This window comes from Sebastes fasciatus, chromosome 4 (genome assembly GCF_043250625.1).
Source record: "Sebastes fasciatus isolate fSebFas1 chromosome 4, fSebFas1.pri, whole genome shotgun sequence".
In the NCBI taxonomy this organism is placed as follows: domain Eukaryota; kingdom Metazoa; phylum Chordata; class Actinopteri; order Perciformes; family Sebastidae; genus Sebastes; species Sebastes fasciatus.
The window spans coordinates 12616725-12641595 of NC_133798.1; the positions used below are offsets into that span (position 1 = coordinate 12616725).

Below are 24871 nucleotides of genomic sequence, written 5' to 3' on the forward strand. Positions count from 1 at the left end.
AAGTGCTGTTGTTGTATGTGGCGCATGCGCAGTCCAGGTCAGGAAAACAACCAATCGGATGCAAGTAACAGCACAGTAAGATTTGCATCGAGTGTATATAAATTGAGACTCTCTGCTTAATATTATATCAGTAGACTCAAAAGAAATCTGAACTACGAATCATGCCAGAGAAAAGCGCCCAAGACGGGGTGAAGGCGGCCAAGAAGGGCTCAAAGAAAGCCGTCATCAAGACCGCCAGCAAGACCGGCAAGAAGAGGAGAAAGTCCAGGAAGGAGAGCTACGCCATCTACGTGTACAAGGTGATGAAGCAGGTCCACCCAGACACCGGCATCTCCTCCAAAGCCATGGGCATCATGAACTCCTTTGTGGGCGACATCTTTGAGCGCATCGCCGGTGAGGCCTCCCGTCTGGCTCATTACAACAAGCGCTCCACCATCACTTCCAGGGAGATCCAGACCGCTGTCCGCCTGCTGCTGCCCGGTGAGCTGGCAAAGCACGCCGTGTCCGAGGGAACCAAGGCTGTGACCAAGTACACCAGCTCCAAGTAAAGCTGCTGCTAAACCAACAACACAAAGGCTCTTTTAAGAGCCACCCACTACAACTAAAGACATGTTCCTGTTTTTACTTCGCCATTTATTGTTGGTCATTGCTCATCAATGCATGTGTGATTTTTTTTTTTTTTTTTTTTTTTTTTTTAAAAAGCATTACATTCAAAGTCATCTCCCAAACCTCATACTGGCCATGCAACACATTTATTGCAAAGGAGTAAAATTGCATAAAAATGATTTGTCACTTTCTGTGTAAACGGTCAAAAATGTACTGATATATTATAAATAAATAAATAAATTCTCCTTTTTAACTTCCAACCTGTGTTTTTAAATATGTGCAGATGTTACCTTTGTTGCTGTGTTTGACACTTTATTCTCACAAATAAAGTATTTTATCTGCAGATGAAAATTAGCACCACGCTTTGTATCCTGTCTGTCATTTACATGTGGAAGTGACTGTGCATTTGGTTCTGATCTCACATTGGTTTCCAGTCATGTGACATTGGCCAGCTAGATATGTCAGGGTGGTTTGGCCCAAACATTATATACACAGTGGACATAGTGGAAGTGATGCAGTAATAATATTATTTTATCATTATTTTATGGGTATTATTAAAGAAATTAGAAATCTGTGGGGGGGGGGGGGGGTGACTCATGAAACCACAGTAGAGCTTTGAACACTGGACACCCAGAACGAGACAGAGTGAGTCTTAAAGATAATTGATATGTTAAAGTGGCAGTACAGTACATTTTTGGCATCATTGGGCAAAAGCATATTTTAATTCAAGTGTTCTGAGAGAAAACTAGACTTCTGCTCCTCCTCATGGCTCTGTTTTCAGGCTTTAGAAAATCTAAAACTTCCTTTCACAGATTTCACATTGGCTGCCATGTCACAAACTCTCATTTTACAGCTTAACAGTGCACTACAAGATGATTCTGAAAGCATTTGAGGAGAGAAATAGGCTTTAACGTAACATAATATTGATTCATATTTGATCAGCGCTGCCTAGTTTGACCGTTTGGTCGGAGTTCACGAAAGATTGACAGCCGGCTCTCATAGACGGCAGCTGGACAGCAGACCTCAGATCAGCTCTGACAGCTTGTTTTTTTCAGGTTACCTGCTTCGTGTTCTACTGTCAGTATATAGCGACCGTTTTATAAAAATTACTTTTTTGAATCATATTTGCTCCAATCTCGCCTTCTTCAGCTTTAAAAGGAAGCTGATGAACACTTTATGGAGACTCTATAGGCCTGTTCTCGTAGCTTCTCTTAGATTAATTGCAAAATGTATAATATAACTATAATATATATATATGATCTATAATATGTCTTAATAATAATAACACAAAATACTAAACCACATACAAAACCACACTATGTAAATGTTTTCCCCACTTCATGATTAATTACAAGATAAATAAAGATAATAAATAAATAAAAACAATGAAAGAGATGAGAAAACAAATATCAAATGAACTAGTACAACATACAGAATAGCTTATGACAATATCTGCTGATTTCTCTACATGGAGTCACATCATGATTGTTCTTGAAACTGTACTTTGGTACAATTTTAAAGTACTTTCTTGAGTACAAAACGTTTCACTTTCGCTTTTCTATAAGCAACAAGTCTTACAGGAGACATGCTGTCCCGGATTCATGGTGTTGATCAGTAGGTGGCGCTGATGCACCAAAGAGTTTAATCATCAACCTTCATGAAAATCCAAAGAAGAAGAGAAGCTCCGCCTCTGTCTTCTATCACGTCCTCAGACAGGATTTAAATAGCTGTGAAGCAGCAGACCAGAGTTTACTGTTGAGTAGAAAGACATTGATCAGCAACGATGAGTGGAAGAGGCAAAGGAGGAAAAGGACTCGGTAAAGGAGGCGCAAAGCGTCACCGTAAAGTCCTCCGTGATAACATCCAGGGAATCACCAAGCCCGCTATCCGCCGTCTGGCTCGCCGTGGTGGAGTGAAGCGTATCTCCGGTCTGATCTACGAGGAGACCCGCGGTGTGTTGAAGGTGTTCCTGGAGAATGTGATCCGTGATGCCGTCACCTACACCGAGCACGCCAAGAGGAAGACCGTGACCGCCATGGATGTGGTGTATGCTCTGAAGAGACAGGGACGCACTCTGTACGGCTTCGGTGGATAAACACACTCTGTTGCTTTATGAACACTAAAGGCCCTTTTAAGGGCCACCCACTTACTCAACATAAAGAGCTGAATTTCTGTTATAATACTACAGACAACCTACCGTTTGCATATAAATCAGTGTTAAAATTATCATAATACATATTTTGTGTGTGTATGTACAAGAGGAGAATGTCTATATGTAATGGAACAAGAACAAAAAGGCTGGCAGTGTTGATCCTGGGAGGCAAATTATGTATTGCTAAAAGTCTGCTAGATTTGATTGTTGGGATTTCAAGTCAGTTATAGCTAGTAGGGACACTGGGTTGTGGTGGCAGTTTTATTGAGCACAATGAGAGAGATAGACAGATGGATGCTGCAACTCAACACTGATTCAAAAGTCTTAAAAGGTTAGTTGATGAACTAATGAGGACGACTGACTGTTCTCTGTGATTTAGATTAAGTGGAAAATGACTTCCCTTCTCTTTTGTACTGTACACATTATGTTTATTTAAAGAGTTAATTTTCCACAAAATTATCTAAAAAACCCAACCTTGAAATATTTTGATCAGGTGATGAAAACTTACAGAATACTCCATATAAATATAGAATAAATACTAAGGGGTAGATATTAATATACCAGATAAACTGGGGGAAAAGTGTGTTTGGTGGATTATGTCTCTGTTGTTGCAATGCTAATTGGCATTGTATTTTACATCGCTGGAAAGCCTGTTTATTTACCTTCACAACGATGTCCAATTTGTAAGGACCATGTGTTTGTGGGATGAGCAGGACAGCTGATTATGTGGGTAGCGGCTGTTGGAGAAATTATTTAATAAACAGTCTCTGGTCATTCAGTTGAGAAGCAATTACTATTTATTAAGCAAATGCATTTGGGTCCATACAGCAGACAAGTCAGTGTACAAAGACAGAGAGCTCCCTCACTACATCATTCTTTATAATCTTGGTTCAGCCGTGCCTCCCCTTTGTGACCCAAACCGTATCTTGTTTTAGCCTCCACTCCCCTTTGTGACCCCACACCTTCCGCCCTGCCTCTAAGTGGAAGATTCATTAAAAGAGTTACTGTTGATTATGTTTTGAAAGAGTGCGGATGTGAATATGATAACAAATATATCTAAACTAGGACAGTCTCTACTTTCCCAAAACATTCGGATAAATCGGAGTACACAAATGCTTATACAAAGGGAAATGGTATTTTCTCTCACACGGCCAAGAAATATTTGCCAAAATGCTCTTTTTTCCCCCAGTTTATGTACAGTATGAGCAGTATTTACAATGTGTAATAATGCTAAATGCTAAAATGCACAGTAAGAAAAATATAAATATATGCAGCTCATACTACTACTTCTGAGTTTTCCAGTAGTGCAATTTCATGTATTCAATGATTTGAAGATTAACAAGAATGAAATAAAAGAATAGGCCCATACGTCCAGTGTTTCTTTAAGTTGAAAATACTATATAAATAGTGCAAAGAAATAAATACCAAATGGATGATCATGCACAGTATGTACATGTATTGTAAAAAAAAAAAATTGATGGGACCAAGTTGATAGTGGACAACTGACAGGGACCATATTTTGTAGCACAAACATAAACTGTATACTGCAATAACAGTAAAGTAAGTGTTACCCACAAACTGAATGAAATCACATTTTTTTCCATCAAGGTGCCAGATACATTTATTACACTGTAAGCACAGTCATGGATGAACATCGGCTTTGTTGTATACTGCTATCCTGACTGTCTTATGCTCGTACTGGGCTGACTTCCGGTTACAGAAGAACAACTATTAAAGTAACTAAATATAACTAACTAAATATAAAGTAATTCAGTGCACAATATAACACTGGCTAAGTATGTCATGAAACTAACATTACCAAAACACAATGGCAACTGTGCAGCCTCTAATACACACTCTGTTAAAGACTTATTATATCAACATGTGATCATAGATGACTGATTATATCAACCACTGATAGCGAGCTAGACAGGTAGGTTTGCAGAGCTGAGGTGTATGTCTCCTACACATCCTGAATTTATACATTAAATACAAGGTACTAGGAGATATTGGGTTTGGGGGTCCTTTACATCATTTTCGACCATTATTATTACCAGTTAAATTATTATTTTTATTATTTATCACAGCCTTCATCAGAACATTTAATTCTTCTAGAAATGTTGTCCTGTAAAATAATATTCTACCAATCAGAAATAAAAAGTTATCACAGAATAAATGGATGTGAACACTGTATTGATAAATGACAGCACCCTCATTCAGTTAGTCCTCATTTTCAACCTCAGCAGAATACATAGAATACCTCTAGTTTGACACTTAATGACGTTGTCTAATATTCAGCACTGATATAAGTGTTACTGTAACATTTAAAGCCACTTATTTTATTTATCAGTGTGTTTGATCATTAATAGTAGAACTATTAACTATTTATATTAAAATCAGTCCTCAGCAGAGGACATGTTCACAGTCACAGCGAGCAGCTCTGATAGGAAGTCTGGCTAAACTGCACCATAAGCCTCGGCCATCATCAGTGTGTTTGCTGCTCCCTCAATAACTGCACTTTATTAATCACTCATCAACAGCAGATGGTTGTTTTTACATTGAGTACCTGAACAAACATGTGGACCAGTTGGAAAACGTCTTTTGATGGAGCTCTGATGCATTTTAAATCATTTTAGGAGAGAAATGAGAGAGAAAAGCCGCTGAGCAGTGCTGGCCACGGCGGTGATAGGTGAGGTTTGGAGGCTCCCCAAACAAGATGCAGAGAGTATCAGAGCTCTACATGACTTGAATATGAAGAGACACAAGTCCGCTATCGGCTACTTTCACTGTCAGCCTTCAGCACTTCTCCCACATGATGTTTTGAGTGTTTTATCAGTGAAGAGAAAACACAAGTGGCACGGCTTTCAGATGCTCAGAGGAGCCACGGGCTGGGTTGAGTCTCCACGGTTCTCATGGTGTGTTTAAGTGCAGCCTCCTGCTCCGAGCTCTTCAACAGTCCAGTCTCACTCTCGTGTTGTCGTGAAGAGGAACTAAACTTCAGGAGGAAATGGCAGAAGTAGCTCCAGTTCAAGCCGCCCCGGCGGCCAAAGCAGCCAAGAAGAAGGTCTCCAAACCGAAGAAGACTGGCCCCAGCGTCAGAGACCTCATCGTTAAAGCTGTGGCCGCATCCAAGGAGCGGAGCGGCGTGTCTCTGGCCGCCGTCAAGAAGGCTCTGGTTGCCGGAGGCTACGATGTGGACAAGAACAAGGCCCGCGTCAAGACCGCCATCAAGACCCTGGTGGCTAATGGGACTCTGGACCAGCTCAAGGGGACCGGGGCCTCCGGCTCCTTCAAGATCAGCAAGCAGGCTGCAGAGAAGCCGGCAAAGAAAGCCGCTCCTAAAGCCAAGAAGCCCGCAGCCAAGAAACCCGCAGCGGCCAAAAAGCCCAAGACGGTGAAGAAGCCGGTAGCCGCGAAGAAATCCCCGAAGAAGGCCAAGAAACCCGCAGCGGCCAAGAAAGCAGTCAAGAGCCCCAAGAAACCAGCCAAGAGCCCCAAGAAGGCGACTAAGGCTCTCAAGGTGACAAAGAGTCCCAAGAAGGTGGTCAAAAAGGCCGCTGCTGTCAAGAAAGCTCCCGCTAAGAAGGTTGCCAAACCCAAAGCCAAGAAAGCAGCACCCAAGAAGAAGTGAGCTGTTCTCTGAACAAACACTCCGACAAAAAAGGCTCTTTTAAGAGCCACCCACATCATCCTTAAAGAGTGATTACCTGTTAATTCTTACTGTTGACAATAACCGCAGACATCATAATATTTATATTGAGCGCTAAGAGGAGTATTAAATAAACACGAACTAATCCTTTATTCATTACAATTACTGCAAAAAAGCCTATATGCCAATGAAATATACATTAAATTATCTTAGCAATATACTAATAAGAACCACCCTAATAACAGACACAGGATATTAGAACAATTAATTAGTGATCTGAATTTATTGGGAAAAAAATTTGATATTCCAGTGACCGTAAAATAATAGTAAAACAATCATATGTAGTGTTTTAATTGTGCACTGGTTTTACACATTCATTGTAAACATGGTACTATTTTGGGGCCACCTGTCAAATTACAATGAAATTATTTATTTAAAAAAATTAAATTTATAACTTTGTCCCTCAATAAACAGTTAATGACATTTGGCCTTCATGAATGTCCACTGAATTTTAATTTACTGCACAACTAAATTTTGCTTGGCTAAAAGATACCATTTTAATTTAAAAGGAATAAAAATCTGGATAATTATGTATAATTATTAAAAAATGTGGTTCCAGTGACTATGTAACAATTGGTAGTTGTATAATTCTTCACTGGTTCCGTACATGTTATTGTAAATACAACACTATGGGGGATTGCAATATTACCCAAATTAAGTCATTGGTTGTCCCTCAAAACCCAATCTCAATAAACTGACCTTTCTGCCTTCAGGAGTGTCTAATAAACTTCAGTTTAATTAAAGATACCACTTCAATTTCAAAAGGAATAAAACTCTGTATGAAAAAACTGTATTTCTTTAAAAAAAAAGTCTGTCATGTCTGGATTTATAGTTGTACTGCTAATCATCTTTATATTGTAAACTAGTTATTTCCAGATATTTTTGATTTTAGCCATTACATAAGTTATCAATTAACAACCTTCGATAGAGGTTATAGTAAATCTGTGTTAAATGTAATTTATTAATCTGTATCACATCCCTCAACCACTAAATAATTCTTCATAAAGCTTTAAGAACAGGAACATGTCTTTAGTTGTAGTGGGTGGCTCTTAAAAGAGCCTTTGTGTTGGTTTAGCAGCAGCTTTACTTGGAGCTGGTGTATTTGGTCACAGCCTTGGTTCCCTCAGACACGGCGTGCTTTGCCAGCTCACCGGGCAGCAGCAGGCGGACAGCGGTCTGGATCTCCCTGGAAGTGATGGTGGAGCGCTTGTTGTAGTTAGCCAGACGGGAGGCCTCACCGGCGATGCGCTCAAAGATGTCGCCCACAAAGGAGTTCATGATGCCCATGGCTTTGGAGGAGATGCCGGTGTCTGGGTGGACCTGCTTCATCACCTTGTACACGTAGATGGCGTAGCTCTCCTTCCTGGACTTTCTCCTCTTCTTGCCGGTCTTGCTGGCGGTCTTGGTGACGGCTTTCTTTGAGCCCTTCTTGGGCGCTTTCACTGTGGTTTCCGGCATGATTCGCAAATGGTTCTGGTTCGGATGATGCTACAAGGAGCACAGAATGGTCTATTTGTATCCACTCGATACAAATTTGACTGTGCTTTTGCTTGCTGCCCATTGGTTGCCTCCTGACTGGGACTGAACATGCACTAAACAGAAAACCCTCAGATGTATTCACAGGTGTAGAACTTCACAAGTCGATAGTTTAGAATTTTGATGTGATATGGAAGTTGTTGGTACTGACCAGCGGTGGAACAAGTACTTTAGTTCTTGTAGCCTTCTCAAGTAAAAGGAGCAACAACACAGTGTAACAATACTCTGTTACAAGTAAAAGTCCTGCAAAGTCCTTGAAATATTGACCCAAGTAAAACTAAAAAAAGTATTCAAATCAAAATATACTTAATGTGCCAAAAGTAAAAGTAGCTCGACCTACTCATGAAGAATGGCCCATTTCAGAATAATTAATTGATGTATTTTCATGTAATCACTTCAATGTTGCTTTATATATTTTATCTGCTGGGTAGAAACATATGGAATAAAAGAAGTATTTCAATAACAATATGAAAAAATATTATAAAATATGTACAATAAATCTGAATTGAATTTGTAGAGCTGTGCGCTTTTTAGAAGTGGTAGTTTTGTGATAAAATGTTAAAACTTGTCCAAGAAATGTGCAAAAGTTCACACTACAAACTATAAAAAGAATATGCAATGTACAAAGATTGAAATAGTCCATAAAATGTGCGTTGATCTAGCTCATATAGCATCATTTTCTCACTCTCAACTTGTCAAATACCACCGCTTGGTCAGTTATAAAGGGCTTTTTTGTTTGTGTGGAGTGAAAATCTCATATTATATGTGGATCATTTTTATACAGCCGGTAATGGTACCGTCCAAGATGGCAGCAGCATGCCTCTACCTGTCTCTTTGTCTGCATGACTGTTCTACTGTTATCTGAGTGACATCCGTTGTTTTTCTGTCAATACCGATACATTTCGTGAGTTGTTCGGATAATACCACCACATAGCACCGGTTTTAACTTGTGTGAAGTCAAGAGTTGTTTACATTCCAGGCGATTCTAGAGGATCGCTCCGCCCATTTGGACCACGGAACCTTTTCACTTCTCGGAGCTGGATGCCGAAACATCGCTTGATTTGATGGGCTCATACTTCTCAGGACAAAGGAAAGTGCTTCTTTTTTGGCACTGATGGTCCTGATTTTAATTAATTTATCCACAGTGCTGCTTTGCCAGGTTTGAGTTCCTGTTTACTTGAGACCTCACGTAACGTCATCATCTGACTCAGGGGGACGGAAAACCCGGATCGTATTCTTACTGCACTGACTTGGTTTTCTTTAGTATCCCTGCTCTCAGCTACATGCCGATCAGCATGTTTCTTTGAGCACCTCTTTTGCTTTTATTGACTGTGCTGTATCCACGTGAGGTAGGTGAAAGGTGTGGAGACAAAAATGTGCCTCATCTTGTCCCCCGGATAGACACAAACTGGGATTTTATTTCTTTTAGGACATCTCCAAATTGGATCAAACAGATTACTGAGGATCTCATGACTCTACCTTATCTTATTCACCTATTTAGTACATATGACTGGTAGTTCTCATTCCACTTTACCCCCCAAATAGTCCGAGGGTTATCAATAACCATTCTGTGCCAACACAAAACTCGGTGAAAAGGAAATGTTTTATTGTTCTCTTACTTGTGATATCAGGGAATATTCAACCTAACCCTGGCCCAGATTTTAATTGTTCGGCTACCCCTGGTGATTTCAAAGCTAGATCTGGGCTTGGCATTATTCACATAAATGTCAGAAGTCTCCTTCCTAAATTGGATCTAGTGAAAATTTTGGCCAAATCCTCTGATACTGATGTTCTGGTTTTGTCTGAAACATGGCTAAACAAATCCATAACAGACAAAGACATTGAAATTAATAGTTACAAGGTTTTTCATTGTGACCTTCCCAGAAAAGTTGGTGGTGTGGCCATTTATGTGATAAACTAATTTCATGCCACCATTCTATCAACAGTGTCTCTCAGCAGACAGTTTGAATTTCTTGCTATGAAACTTTGGTCATTTTATCACTGTTTTAGGTTGTTATAGACCCCCCTCAGCAATCACTGAGGCTTTATCATCATTGAATACACAGCTATCAACTTTAGATTTTAATGAGATACTCCTTGCTGGAGATTTTAACTGGGACTGGTTGTCCTCTTTCTCTGACAGTTTTAAATCTACATGTGACTCATTTAATCTCACTCAACTAATCAATAGCTCAACTCGTCCAAATCTTAAATGCCCAGAGAAATCCTCTCTTTTTGATTTTTTTTTAACTAATGCCCCTCATACATTTTTGCGTATTGGAATTTTTGCCAATGATATTAGCAATCACTGTGCTATTGCTATAGTCAGTCAAGCTAAGCTCCAAAAGTCTAGACCACAAATTGTTTTTAAGCATTTCTGTGAGCAAACTTTTATTCGTGATTCATGGAACTTTGACTGGAACAGAATCTCTCTCATTAATGATGTAGAACTGGCATGGAAATTCTTTTATGATGCTTTTATGGAAATTATAAATAAACATGCTCCTTTCCGCAAATTTAGGGTGAAAGGCCAAAACAATCCTCGGTTTTCACCTCAGCTGTCCAGTCTTTTAAAAGAAAGGGATGTTGCCTGGGATAAGGCCAGAAGATTTAGATCCCAGGCTGACTGGCTAATTTTTAGACAGCTCCGAAATCGTTTTACCTCTCTTGTTAGAAAGGCTAAATCTGACTACTACCTTTCTAAAACTACAAGTAATTTAAATGTTCCTAAAAAATTATGGAAAGTAATAAAATCTTCTTTTGGAAATGCAGCTACTTCTGAGTTGCCAGTCTGCATTGTGAAAGACACAGGTACTATACCTGATAAATCTGCCATTCTAAACCGTTTTAATGAACATTTTGTTTCTTCGGGCTCCCTATTTGAGTCAGTACATCCGAGTCAAAACCATCCGAAGGAGCAGAGGGCTCACTCTTCACCACCTCCAATTAACTGTGGGGCTCAACTGTTCACTTTTACTCTTTTTAATGTGACAGAAGTCCATGGAGCATTAATGACTCTGGACACAAACAATTCTGCGGGTCCTGACAAGCTTGATCCCCTCTTTCTCAAGCTAGCTGTAAACTTTATAGCAGAACCGCTGACTCATATTTTCAATCTTATTCTTTCCAGAAATGAGATTCCTAACATATGGAAATCTGCCCACGTTCTCCCTTTGCTGAAAGGAGGGGACTATAGGCCGATCTCTAAACTATGTGTTTTAGCCAAGGTCCTGGAAAAGTTAGTAAGTGAACAGCTTAAAGAATTATTGGACACAAACGGTATTTTATCACAATATCAGTCAAGTTTTAGAGAACAACACAGCACAACAACGGCGGCTATAAAAGTGGTGAACGACATAATTAAGGCACTGGACTGCAAAAAATATTGTGCAGCCCTTTATTTTTCAAAAGTTTTTGACACAGTTGACCATGTCAATCTGGCAGATAGACTATACAATATTGGCTTATCTGGGCATGCTGTAGGTTGGTTTTCCAATTACCTGTCAGCCAGAACACAATGTGTCCAGTCTGCTGTGTCTTCTTCTTCTTTCTCCCTGTATCTAAAGGCGTCCCCCAGGGTTCCATACTAGGACCACTGCTGTTTTCCATATATGTAAATATTTGTTGTGATAACTTATCAAATGCTGCTTTCCATCTTTATGCAGACGATACAGTTATCTATTTCTCATCTTCTTCAGTAGTACAGATCCTTGAATTTCTGCAGACTGCCTTTGATGTGGTTCAGTCGCATTTGACTCAACTTAAATTGGTGTTAAATTCCAAATTCATGCTATTCTCTAATGGCAAAAATTACCATCTAATCTTGGTAAGGTCTCAACTGATCAAGGCTTGGATATTGAAATGCTCCCAACATATAAGTATTTAGGTATCATTATCGATCAGAAATTGTCTTTCAAATCACACATTGAAAACATGGTTTCCAAACGGAAAATTAAATTGGGGTTCTTTTTTAGAAACAAATCCTGCTTCTCCCTCCAGGCTAGGAAACATTTGATTTAAGCCACTTTTTTGCCTTTATGGAAAACATTTGATTTAAGCCACTTTTTTACCTTCATGGGATTACGGTGATCTGCTCTATATGAATGTACCTGACCAGTGCCTAAAGAAGCTGGATACTGTATACCATTGTGCTTTACGTTTTATTACTGGCTGTGGAAATCCGGTTCACCACTGTACACTGTATACGTCTGCTGGATGGCCATCTCTGTATGTCCGCAGACTTTCACATTGGGTTCTCTTATATATAAATCGCTCCTTGGACTGGTTCCTTCGTATCTGTGTATATGCATGTGGACAAACCGAAATCAATATGGTCTGCTCTATAACAATGTTCTACAGATGTTGGTCCCATAGGTTAGAACAGAGCTAGCCAAAAAAACTTTTAAATACGCTGCTCCTTCTTCCTGGAATAATGTACAGAAGGACCTGAAATTGTCAGAGCTGATTATTATGGGGACATTTAAGTCCATTTTAAAGGATCGAGAAAGTGGCACTATAGGTCGATGTGATTGCATTTGATTTTCTCACTGAAATGTTTTGAAGTTGACCTGTTTGTGTATTATAGCACATTTTTTTGTGTTGCATACAAACTGGATGTCATGCTCATTCACTCGTGGTCTGTGACTGTTGTATTTGTCTGCTTGTATTGTTTGTTTTATTGTTGTAACAATGTCTGTGCTGCCCTCTTGGCCAGGTCACTCTTGGAAAAGAGAATTTAATCTCAATGAGTGTTTTACCTGGTTAAATATAGGAGATATGTGTGGTTTTGGATTTGAAACTGGTTGTTTGCAATGCAACCTGTCAGATTTAAATTGTTTTTTTGAGACTATCCAGTTTGCGGCAGTAACCGCTCTTAAAGCTACAGTTATACAGCTTTTATGACCGACTTTATATAATACTAGATCTCTTCATGTATATTTCAGACTTTGGAAAAACTGTGCAAATAGAGTTGAAATGATGAGTTCATCAGTTGATTAATACAATATGAATCATCAACTATGTAAATAAAAGATCGATGGTTTAAGTCATTTTCTGGTTCCAGCATCTCCAATTTAAAGATTTTCTGCTTTTCTCTATTATAATTTGTTTATATTATTTCTCTCTTATATAATTGTGAGAGGAATATGTTTAGGTTTCTGAATGCTGGTTGGACAAAACAAGTCATTTGAAGAGGTTACCTGGATGCACTCTAGACATTTTTTCACTATTTCCTGACATTTTTTAGATCCAAAAACTAATCATCATAGTAATTGATGAGGAAAATAATGGTTAGTCGCAGTCATAACTGCAAAAATGACAAAGACACTGGTCAAGAAATTAGCGCATTAGTTCTGAATGTTGTTTGCATAACAAAAGAAAGATAAACACATTTACAGTAGCATGACAAATGCCCCACATATATGAAATGAACCATGACAACATCTCAGGCAAGGTTTTAATAACTTAATAACTTTAATAATAAATTCACAATATGTATTTTGTTTGTTTTGCATCCAAATCAATTATGAGCATGGAACCTACAATCAATGTCTAGATATCATAATACACTCTGGAAAGAAGGTACTCGTTCTGAGCAGGACCATAGTGTCACACACATGGACAACTTCTGACAGTTCGGCAGCATTACAGAGAGAAAGTGAGTTATTGTAACACTTTGAATAAAATATTTCGACGGCTGGAATTAAGAACTGAAACAGAATCTGAGCAAATCCTACGAAGGATTGAACCTATCGAAATAATAAATAAATAAATCTATGAATAGAGAAATACGTCATTAAATGTAGATAAAATAATATTCCAAATAAATGTAGCAATTAATTGATTGGTAAAATGTGACAAAAATTCATATTTCAGTTTAAATTAAGGTCTTTATCTTTGTAGTCATTCCTTTATCTATTTACTCTTATTTGTTCAATTTTCCCTTTTAATTCTGTATTTATTTGTATCAACTATTAAATCTATTAATGCATTTCTGCACAGTATGACAGACGACTATCGTTGATCCACTGAAATTTTAATCAACACAAGAATGAGCCTCTTTATCAAGTTATTTATAGCCTACATTGAACATCATTACTTTTCGTTGGTGCATTAGAGACATGAGGACCAGAGCTCTTTATCTTGGGAGTGTTTGGCTCTTAAAAGAGCCTTTTGGGGGCTGGTTTCCAGCAGTCAGCGAGTCTCCAGCTTTACTTGGACTTGGCGGCCTTCTCGGTCTTCTTGGGCAGCAGAACAGCCTGGATGTTGGGCAGCACGCCGCCCTGAGCGATGGTCACTCCGCCCAGCAGCTTGTTGAGCTCCTCGTCGTTGCGGACAGCCAGCTGCAGGTGACGGGGGATGATACGGGTCTTCTTGTTGTCGCGGGCAGCGTTTCCAGCCAACTCCAGGATCTCAGCGGTCAGGTACTCCAGCACAGCCGCCAGGTAGACGGGGGCGCCGGCACCCACACGCTGCGCATAGTTTCCTTTACGCAGATGCCTGTGAACACGACCGACTGGGAACTGGAGCCCAGCACGGGAAGAGCGGGTCTTTGCCTTAGCTCTGGTCTTTCCGCTGGTTTTGCTTTTTTTTTTTAAAGACTTTATTACATTTTTTACAATTTTACAGGAATTTGGTGAATATACATAGGATGTGACATGGATTACAATAGAATAATACAAAAAGAAAAGACAGTTATGCAAATAAAGTGCTATGTGGAGAAGTCATTGATTGTTCGTTAAAAGTGCCTCCTTGAGCGCACAAGGTTAGAGGTCAATTGATAAAGGCCGGAACCGGAAGGACCGGGCTCTGGGGCATGGGTAACATCACAATGTTCAGGGTAAGATCACAATGTTCAGGGTAAACATCACAATGTTCAGGGTAAACTTCGCAAAGTACAGGGTATCAGAAGTCCAGTTGGCTCCATGGGAGGATCTGGTTCTTGTCCAAAGTTCTCCTCCTTCTGAGGTCAGTCAGTATTTGCTTCACAACGGTATCGCTGTCAATCACAGTCTGTTCCAAGACCATGACGCACCTTGTTTTCCATAGCTTGAAGCAAGTGATGCTAATAATTAGTTGTGAAAGTTCTTTTTGTTTTACAGACATCTTTTCATCCAACAAACCATACATCACAGATTTATAACCGACTTCATGAGCCAGGCCGAGGCCTTGGAGCATGGACCAGACCTCCTGAGCTCTGTAACAGTCCATGAGCAGGTGTTGCTGCGTCTCGTCTTCGTTACAATAAATCATGGGACATGTTTTTGTAGTAACGTAACAACTCCATGAGACAACAGCTCTTACAGCAAGTCTGTTAACAGATATCAGCCACCGCACATCTCGAATGCTCTCTGAGAGGTTTTTAGTTTTCAATGTTTTAATTACTTCAGTACTTTCAGTGTCAGTTAAATATTTATGTTTTATTAGGCCACCATATTTAGAATCATTTATTTTTTTGAATATCATTTTACTTGGTAAGCCATTCCAGTCAATCTGCAAATCTTGGTATTGTGAGATGAAGTCTCCATATATCAATTTATAATCAGGGCCTTTTCTGGCTCTACCTCTCCTCTTTCTCCACATGGAGACATCTCCAACCCAGAGAGCCTTCCTGCAGATGGCAGCAGAGACATTTTTAATAAAAGCTATATGCAGTCTACTCCCCAGCTCAACAGCTCCTAACCCCCCGTATTCTTTGCTTTTAAACTGTCATGATAGCACTGCCTGTAGGCTAGTGTTTCCTTTTGTTTCCTCTGTTTCCCTGCCCTTTTGTATCTTGTGTGTTTTCCCTGGTTTGTCTAGTTTGTCAGTGTGTCGGGAGGTGTGGCCTTCCTCCTCCCCCTCCTCCTGGGCAGGCAAGGCAGGAGCAGCTGCAATCATTCATCCCAATCACCAGCAGTATATCTACCCCGGTCTTCCTGCAACTCATCGCCAGATCGTACCGTCACCCACAGTGGTATAGTATTCTAAATCAGGCTCCCTTAGATTTTGGCTCTCGTCTTTGCTGTTGCTCTCGTGTTTTGATTCTTGGACTTATCTCGTGTTTTGTTGTTTGCTCTGTGCTCAGGTCTGTTACCTGCCAGCTGTGGCTGCTACCTACCTGCCTGCTCACGCCTGCACTCTGCTCCTGGATCAACCTGGAACCTTTGCTTGTTGCAAAATAAATATTATTTTGTTCACTTTAAAGACTCTCGTTTTGTGTGCTGCACTTGAGTCCACGTTTTGGGAACTAGAACACAACAGAACGATCTGGCCCTACAAGATGGACTCAGCAGACACAAGTTCGATGCAGAGTGCTGTTTCCAGCCATGATGATTTGTTGTCACACCATCACCAGTTGCTTCAGGGTTTATTGGAGACCCAACAAGCCTTGGGTAACCAGATGTCTCAAATGGGAAAATGTTTGGAGACAATTTCAGGCCAATTAGCACCATTCCCCGCTCTGCCTTCTCTTCCTCCGCCTCAGCCACTCAGAGAATCACCTGTTCCCCCACCTGAACCATATGCCGGTGATTTAGGGAGATGCAAGGGATTCCAGCTCCAATGTTCTCTGGTTTTTTCCCGACAACCAGTCACCTTCACCACAGACCAAGCCAAGGTAGCGTATGTTACGGGACTATTAAGAGGGAGAGCACTGGACTGGGCTGAAGCAATGTTGGGAGGAGGAGGGATAAATTCTGTGTCCTATGATCGTTTCATCAGTGAGATGAAGAAAGTGTTTGATCACCCTGTGTGTATTGGAGATGCTGCTAAACGTTTGCTGAACCTACGACAGAGTCCAAGAAGTGTGGCGGATTATTCTGTGGAGTTCCGGATTCTAGCTGCGGAGGCTGGATGGAATGACAAGGCATTAAAAGGAGTTTTTCTACACGGTTTGTGTGAACAGTTAAAGGATGAACTTGCTGTCCGTGATGATACTAACTCCCTTGATGCTCTTATTGATCTGTCTATAAGACTGGACAACCGTATGCGGGAGAGACGCCGGGAGAAGAACTACAAATCCCACACTCCCGTGAACCCCTTTGCTGCGACTCCTACTCTCACGAGAGTTGCCTCCGGCCCGTCAGAGACTCACGGCTCCGGTCCCAGCCCCTCTGCTCACTCTGATGAACCCATGCAGGTGGGTCGGGCTAATCTCACTCCCGCTGAACGTCAGAGACGGATCCGAGCGGGTGAGTGTATCTACTGTGGTCAAGTCGGACATTTCCTTGCTGCATGTCCTCTCCGCCCAAAAGAGCGGGCTCACCAGTAGCTGTGGGGATACTGGTGAGTAAGTCTGATGTCCCCATCAACACTAGACCTCGTACTCAAATACCTGCTAAACTGTGTATGAGTAACATGTCCTTGCCCTTGTTAGCGTTGATTGATTCCGGTGCCGAGCAGAGTTTTTTAGATGCTGAGTTAGTCTCTCAGGCTGGCATCAGCATTGAACCCCTTGAGTCTCCTGTCAGAGTCTGTGCTTTAGACGGAAAGTCCTTAGCAGTAGTAACTCACCGCACTGAGCCTCTTTCTCTCATTCTGTCTGGAAACCACCGTGAGCTAATACAATTTTTTGTTTTTTCTGCCCCTATGACTCCTCTTGTTCTCGGACACCCGTGGTTAAAGCTACACAACCCCCAGATCGACTGGTCGACCAGTAGGATTATGGGATGGAGTAGTTTTTGTCATTCCTCGTGCCTGCAGTCTGCATTACCACCTGTAGATATCAGTGTTGCCCCTCCGCCCTGTGTTCCTCCTGACTTGTCTGCTGTGCCCCCTGAATATCATGAGGTCGGTGAGGTGTTCAGTAAGGAGAGAGCATTATCCTTACCACCTCATCGTCCGTATGATTGTGCTATTGAGCTGCTACCTGGTACCACTATGCCTTCGAGTCGCCTGTACAACTTGTCACGTCCTGAGAGAGGTGCTATGGAGACCTACATAAATGACTCTCTGGCTGCAGGCCTCATCAGACCTTACTCTTCGCCTCTAGGGGCAGGATTCTTTTTTGTGAGCAAGAAAGACAAGACTCTCCGCCCGTGTATTGATTTTCGAGGGTTAAACAATATCACGGTGAAGAACAAATACCCGCTGCCATTAATCAGCTCTGCTTTTGTACCTCTACAGGGAGCTACTGTCTTCAGCAAGCTAGATTTGCGGAACGCGTACCACTTGGTACGGATTCGAGAGGGAGATGAATGGAAGACTGCATTCAACACACCACTGGGTCACTTTGAGTATTTAGTGATGCCTTTTGGACTGACTAATGCTCCTGCAGTGTTTCAAGCACTGGTTAATGATGTTTTGAGAGATTTTTTGGACCGGTTTGTGTTTGTCTACCTGGATGACATTTTGATTTTTTCCTCTGATCTCGCAGAACACCAGCTTCATGTACGCCAAGTGCTCCAGAGACTACTGGAGAACAAACTGTTTGTGAAAGCGGAGAAGTGCGAGTTTCACGTCAGCTCTGTTGGATTCCTCGGTTACATCATTGAGAGTGGGCAGGTGAGGCCGGATCCGGACAAGATCAAGGCGGTGGCAGAGTGGCCTGAACCTTCCTCCAGGAAGCTCTTGCAGCGCTTTCTTGGATTCGCCAACTTCTACCGTCGATTCATCCGAGATTACAGCAGAATTGCTGCTCCACTGACCAAGCTCACATCTCTTGCTGTTCCTTTTCGCTGGACTCCTGAGGCGGATCAGGCGTTTGCCGTATTAAAGGACCGCTTTACGTCCGCACCCATCCTGGTGCAACCTGAATCTTCTCTTCAGTATGTCGTGGAGGTTGATGCCTCGGACATTGGTGTGGGAGCTGTCCTCTCCCAACGCTCCAAGACCGATAAGAAGCTACATCCCTGTGCGTTCTTCTCTCGACGCCTGTCTCCAGCTGAAAGCAACTACGACGTGGGAAATCGTGAGTTGTTGGCAGTGAAGTTGGCTCTGGAGGAATGGAGACACTGGTTGGAGGGTTCGGAGATTCCGTTTATTGTATGGACTGATCACAAGAATCTTGCCTACATCCAGTCAGCCAAACGACTGAATTCCCGCCAGGCTCGGTGGGCGTTATTTTTTGGTCGATTCGACTTCACCCTTACTTACCGTCCTGGTTCCAAGAACATCAAGCCTGACGCGTTATCCCGGCAGTTTTCATCAGAGGAGTCACCAAGTGTTTCAGACACCATTCTGCCGGCAGCCTTGGTGGTGGGGACGTTAACCTGGGAGGTTGAGTCAGCGGTTCGGGAGGCTCAACGTGAAGAACCGGATCCAGGTACTGGCCCCGCTAATCGACTGTTTGTTCCTGTGTCAGTTCGCTCCCAGGTCCTGCAATGGGGACACGTTTCCCGGTTCGCTTGCCATCCTGGGATGAGTAGGACTTTGTCACTCCTCAGACGACACTTCTGGTGGGCCACAATGGAGAGGGACGTCAAGGAATACGTCCTCGCCTGCACAGACTGTGCCCGGGGAAAGACATCTCATCGGCCGCCTGTGGGGTTGCTCCGCCCATTACCCATACCTGGTCGCCCGTGGTCCCACATCGCCTTGGACTTTGTCACCGGTCTCCCACCTTCTAATGGTAAAACAGTGATACTCACCATTGTTGATCGGTTCTCCAAGGCTGTTCATTTCATTGGTCTTCCTAAACTTCCTTCTGCACATGAGACAGCTGAACTCCTGACTAATCATGTTTTTCGTCTGCATGGTATCCCTGTGGACATCGTCTCGGACCGTGGCCCTCAGTTCATCTCTCAGGTTTGGAAGTCTTTTTGTCAAGCCCTTGGAGCCACTGTCAGCCTGTCCTCTGGTTTCCATCCTCAGACGAATGGACAGTCTGAGAGGGCTAATCAGGATTTGGAATCCGCCATACGTTGTGTTGCTGCTACTAATCCCTCTTCTTGGAGTACACAGTTAGTTTGGATTGAATATGCACATAATTCTCTCTCTTCTGCTGCCACTGGGGTATCTCCGTTTGAGGCCTCATTAGGTTACCAGCCCCCACTGTTTCCAGCACAAGAAGAGGAGTTGGCTGTGCCATCTGTGCAACACCACCTTCAACGCTGCCGCAAGGTTTGGAAGGAGACTATGGCTGCTTTGGTTCGGACAGCTGAGAGGAACAAAAGGATCGCGGATCGTCACAGGACCCCGGCTCCCGTCTACATCCCAGGTCAGAGAGTGTGGTTATCTTCCAAGGATATACCTTTGAAGACTGACTCCAGGAAACTGTCTCCCCGTTTCATTGGACCTTTTGAAATTGAGAAGATTATTAATCCTACCACTGTCAGACTCATCCTGCCTAAGTCTCTTAGGATCCATCCTTCGTTTCATGTTTCTAAGCTAAAACCGGTCCTCACCAGTCCTCTGGTCCCTCCGACCAATCCCCCTCCTCCCGCCCGGATCATTGACCACCACCCAGCGTATACGGTCAGACGATTACGGGATGTTAGACGGCGAGGCCGCGGCTTTCAGTATCTGGTGGACTGGGAGGGATACGGCCCAGAGGAGCGCTCCTGGGTTCCTCGTTCCCGCATCCTTGATGCGGGGATGGTTAGGGAGTTTCACCAGGCTAATCCTGGGAAACCTTGTAGATCGCCTAGAGGCTCTCATTAAGGGGGGGGTACTGTCATGATAGCACTGCCTGTAGGCTAGTGTTTCCTTTTGTTTCCTCTGTTTCCCTGCCCTTTTGTATCTTGTGTGTTTTCCCTGGTTTGTCTAGTTTGTCAGTGTGTCGGGAGGTGTGGCCTTCCTCCTCCCCCTCCTCCTGGGCAGGCAAGGCAGGAGCAGCTGCAATCATTCATCCCAATCACCAGCAGTATATCTACCCCGGTCTTCCTGCAACTCATCGCCAGATCGTACCGTCACCCACAGTGGTATAGTATTCTAAATCAGGCTCCCTTAGATTTTGGCTCTCGTCTTTGCTGTTGCTCTCGTGTTTTGATTCTTGGACTTATCTCGTGTTTTGTTGTTTGCTCTGTGCTCAGGTCTGTTACCTGCCAGCTGTGGCTGCTACCTACCTGCCTGCTCACGCCTGCACTCTGCTCCTGGATCAACCTGGAACCTTTGCTTGTTGCAAAATAAATATTATTTTGTTCACTTTAAAGACTCTCGTTTTGTGTGCTGCACTTGAGTCCACGTTTTGGGAACTAGAACACAACATAAACATTAGTTCTCTTTTAGTTACTTCCCTGGTTGTACCCCAGATTAAATTAACACACTGTTTATTTTATTTAATTATCATTTTGTTGGATGGAGGGAAGATGTTGGCTAGGAAGAGGAGTTTGGATAGGATGAAGGTTTTGACGATGTTAACTCTTGTTTTATAATTAGTGCTCTTGTTTTCCCATTTTTTCACCTCTTCTTTGATGTCACATAGTTTGTTTTCCCAGTTTCTTTCACTACATTCTCTATTACAAAAGGATACGCCCAGTATTTTAATTTCTTGATTAACTTTGATGTTAATATTTTGTCTGTCCCTCTCAGCTCCGATCCAAACTCCCTCAGTTTTATTTTGATTTAATTTGGCGCCAGATGCAAGTTCATATAGAGACAGATTATTTGTTAAAGCATCCATCTCTAACTGGTTTTTAATAATAACAGTTATGTCATCTGCGTACGCGATGGATGTAGTTTTGGGCATGTGCCCCGCCCTTGTACCGGAGATTAAACTGTCTGAGTTGATTTTCTTGATTAAGGGGCTTATGGCTAGGATGTACAAAGCAGGGCTCAGAGGGCAGCCCTGCTTTACACCTCTCTCCACTTCAAAGGGGTCAGTTAAAACACCGTTTACATTTATACAAATATTTGATTTGGTGTACAGGCATTTAACCATTTCAATGAATGTCTCAGGAAAGCCGTATGATTTCATCACGGCCCAGAGGTAGTCTCTGGAGACGTAATCGAAGGCCTTCTTTTGATCAAGGCTGACTATGTAGAAACCTTTTTTGTCTGGTTTGTGTATGATTTCTCTAAGTATACTTAGATTATCCCACATTAAACGACCTTTGATAGCACAGGTTTGTTCTTTATCTATTATTTTATCTAATATATCATTTAATCTATTCATAATTATTTTAGCTAATATTTTATAGTCGGTATTCATTATAGTTATATGCCTGTAATTATCGAGATCCGAGTCGTCACCCTTTTTATATATTAAACATAAAACTCCTTGATAGAAGGAGTCCCCCATACATGCACTTTTCAGACCTTCGTTAAACATGGAGGTGAGGAGGTTTACCACATCATCCATGTACAACTGGTAGAACTCTGTGGGCAGCCCATCTGGGCCAGGACTTTTACCAGTGTTCATCTGTTGGATGGCCTCCATCACCTCCTCTCTCCTGATCTCTCCAGTCAGACCAGTGTAGTCTGACGAGCTGTATTTCGGGACTGATTCTAATAACATTTTAATACAACCTACATCAACATCAATATTTTTATATGCGTCAATACATTGTTCTCTGATCACTTCTCTTTTCTGTTTTTCACAGTGTACGGATTCACCGTTTTTATTTTTTATATATTTTAGAAATTTACTTTGAGTTCGTTTTTGTCCTGATTTGATAGCATGGATCAAGTTTCCTCTGTTATCCACTTCTGATTGTTTATAGATACTATATAATAATTCATGATTAAAACTATCTATTTGTGTTTTTATACTTGATATAAGGTCTTCATCGGTTTTAGATTTTTGTTTCTTATGTTTTAATAATATATATTGATTCATTAATGTGTCATATTTTATATTTTTTTGCCTTATTTAACTCTCTACATTTAAATTTAAAGAAGTCTTTTATTCTATATTTTAATATTTCCCATAATTTAATATCAGATTTTGTAATAATATTTAGTTGTATAATTTTGTGTATTTCCTGTTTCATTTCTGTCAATACATTGGTGTCTTTGAGGCACTGTGAGTTGAGCTTCCAGAAGCCTCTTTTTTCGGAGGCTCTGGAAGTCACGGAAGTTTTAACTAAGAGGTGATCAGAGAGGTCGTTAAGCGCCGTGGCATACTCATTTACATTAAAATCTGATGAAACATATATTCGGTCGATTCTTGTTTTTGTTTTTTTATCAAACCGTGTGAACTCGTTCCCGAATGGATTAAAAGCTCTACATACATCAGTCAATTTGGCCTCCCCACAGATTTCTTTTAAAAGTCTCCCTTCGGAGCTCAATTTAAAATCATTTGGACCACACCTGTCGTTTTCCTCCGTTATTGTATTAAAATCTCCACACAGAATAATTTTAAAACCGATGGTGAGCAGCTCTCTGAGTCTTTTAAATAGGCAGATTTTTTTTGCTTTACCAGGGGCAGTGTAAACATTTATGATTCTGTATTTCTCCCCTCTATACATACAGTCCAACATTAAAAGTCTCCCTGGGATGAGGTCTCTTCTTTTTAGAACAGTCACATCAAATGTTTTTAAAAATACCCCTACTCCGTCTGCTCTGTTTTCACCAATAGATATAAAAGCCTTACCTTTGTTCCAAAGTTTACACACGTTCTCTGAGTCCTCGATGCTGTTGAGTCTGAGCTCTTGTGTGCACAAAATGTCGAAATCGGTTTTCAATAAAAAAATATTATTTTTTTCTCTAAAAGCTTGGGACTGCACCCCACGAGCATTCCAGGTAGCGATTTTAAGAAAGCCCATAGTGGAGTGGTGGGGAGCTAGGGTGTGGGCTTATCGTCTAGCCGTTTTTCTTTATTTTGGTTTGTGAAATTAGATGGTCTTTTTTTTTTTTTTGTTAATTGGAGTGGTGCTTCGTGCTGTGGCTTGGGTGCAGGGAACTCGGGTGTGGGGGAGAAGGAGTCGGAGGTGTCTGGGTTAGAGGGGGACTGGAGGGGGGTGCTGCTGGTTCGCTGGCCAGCCGTTGTACCCGGTGAGCTAAAATCAGAGCTCGGGCTCTCACTCGCACTCTCGTACTCTCGATCGTCGCTACTTTCGACATCGCTCTCGATCTGCAATCTCTCCTCCCCTGACAGGGAAGAGAGATCGTCCGAAAGAGCTAAGGGGGGGTGCTCGGCTGTAGGTGGCGGGTCGCGTATCCGCGGACCTCGCTGGGGAGCAGGAGGCTCAGCACCGGGCTGCCGTAGGGGGAGAGGAGCCTCTCCCGGCTGAGAGGAGCCTCTCCCGGCTGAGAGGCAGAGGGCTGACGGTCTCTGAGGGCCGGCTGGTTGTAGGCCTGTTGTAGAGTGGGAGGATGATGGCCAGACCGCCGTCCAGCATCTGGTGGAGGGCCAGGCTGTCCCCGGGAGCCGGAGGCCGGAGGGCCAGAGTGCTGCTGGAGGGCTGGCGGTGGGCCAGGCTGCAGCTGGAGGACTGGCGGAGGGCCAGGCTGCTGCTGCTGCTGGAAGTCTGGCGGGGGACCAGGCTGCTTCTGCTGGAGGGCTGACGGAGGGCCAGGCTGCTTCTGCTGCTGGAGGGCTGGCGGAGGGCCAGGTTTTGCTTCTTTTTTTTTTAAAGACTTTATTAAATTTTTACAATTTTACAGGAATTTGGTGAATATACATAGGATGTGACATGGATTACAATAGAATAATACAAAAAGAAAAGACAGTTATGCAAATAAAGTGCTATGTGGAGAAGTCATTGATTGTTCGTTAAAAATGCCTCCTTGAGCGCACAAGGTTAGAGGTCAATTGATAAAGGCCGGAGCCGGAAGGACCGGGCTCTGGGGCATGGGTAACATCACAATGTTCAGGGTAAGATCACAATGTTCAGGGTAAACATCACAATGTTCAGGGTAAACTTCGCAAAGTACAGGGTATCAGAAGTCCAGTTGGCTCCATGGGAGGATCTGGTTCTTGTCCAAAGTTCTCCTCCTTCTGAGGTCAGTCAGTATTTGCTTCACAACGGTATCGCTGTCAATCACAGTCTGTTCCAAGACCATGACGC

General features: G+C 42.2%; 5 protein-coding genes across 5 annotated transcripts; 3 read left to right on the top strand and 2 right to left on the bottom strand.

Moving 5' to 3' along the window:
• Positions 1-140: 140 nt before the first annotated feature.
• LOC141765829 (histone H2B-like) lies at positions 141-951 on the top strand. Its single transcript, XM_074632075.1, has one exon. The coding sequence runs from the start codon at positions 162-164 to the stop codon at positions 546-548; it is 387 nt and encodes a 128-aa protein (XP_074488176.1). The 5' UTR covers positions 141-161; the 3' UTR covers positions 549-951.
• Positions 952-2325: 1374 nt separating this feature from the next.
• On the top strand, positions 2326-2749 carry LOC141765834 (histone H4). Its single transcript, XM_074632080.1, has one exon. It carries the CDS (start codon positions 2390-2392, stop codon positions 2699-2701), a length of 312 nt encoding a protein of 103 aa, XP_074488181.1. The 5' UTR covers positions 2326-2389; the 3' UTR covers positions 2702-2749.
• Positions 2750-5550: 2801 nt separating this feature from the next.
• Positions 5551-7246, top strand: LOC141765822 (histone H1-like). The gene has a single exon (XM_074632067.1). The coding sequence runs from the start codon at positions 5766-5768 to the stop codon at positions 6387-6389; it is 624 nt and encodes a 207-aa protein (XP_074488168.1). The 5' UTR covers positions 5551-5765; the 3' UTR covers positions 6390-7246.
• A 271-nt stretch (positions 7247-7517) lies between these two features.
• LOC141765830 (histone H2B-like) lies at positions 7518-7939 on the bottom strand. The gene has a single exon (XM_074632077.1). The coding sequence runs from the start codon at positions 7923-7925 to the stop codon at positions 7551-7553; it is 375 nt and encodes a 124-aa protein (XP_074488178.1). The 5' UTR covers positions 7926-7939; the 3' UTR covers positions 7518-7550.
• A 5999-nt stretch (positions 7940-13938) lies between these two features.
• LOC141766880 (histone H2A-like) lies at positions 13939-17205 on the bottom strand. Its single transcript, XM_074634055.1, has 3 exons — positions 17104-17205; positions 16772-16831; positions 13939-14602 (listed from the first exon to the last, which is right to left on the bottom strand). The coding sequence occupies exons 1-3, from the start codon at positions 17203-17205 to the stop codon at positions 14213-14215; spliced, it is 552 nt and encodes a 183-aa protein (XP_074490156.1). The 3' UTR covers positions 13939-14212.
• Between the last annotated feature and the right edge of the window lie 7666 nt (positions 17206-24871).

Coding starts and splice junctions, on each gene's coding strand:
- LOC141765822 (XM_074632067.1), top strand. CDS start 5,766: ATGGCAGAAGTAGCTCCAGTTCAAGCCGCCCCGGCGGCCAAAGCAGCC.
- LOC141766880 (XM_074634055.1), bottom strand. CDS start 17,205: ATGTCCGACTTGACCACAGTAGATACACTCACCCGCTCGGATCCGTCT. Junction 16,832..17,103: donor ACCTGCATGGGTTCATCAGA/GTGAGCAGAGGG, acceptor CATTCCATCCAG/CCTCCGCAGCTAGAATCCGG. Junction 14,603..16,771: donor CACACTTCTTGGACTCTGTC/GTAGGTTCAGCA, acceptor AATGTAATAAAG/TCTTTAAAAAAAAAAAGCAA.
- LOC141765830 (XM_074632077.1), bottom strand. CDS start 7,925: ATGCCGGAAACCACAGTGAAAGCGCCCAAGAAGGGCTCAAAGAAAGCC.
- LOC141765834 (XM_074632080.1), top strand. CDS start 2,390: ATGAGTGGAAGAGGCAAAGGAGGAAAAGGACTCGGTAAAGGAGGCGCA.
- LOC141765829 (XM_074632075.1), top strand. CDS start 162: ATGCCAGAGAAAAGCGCCCAAGACGGGGTGAAGGCGGCCAAGAAGGGC.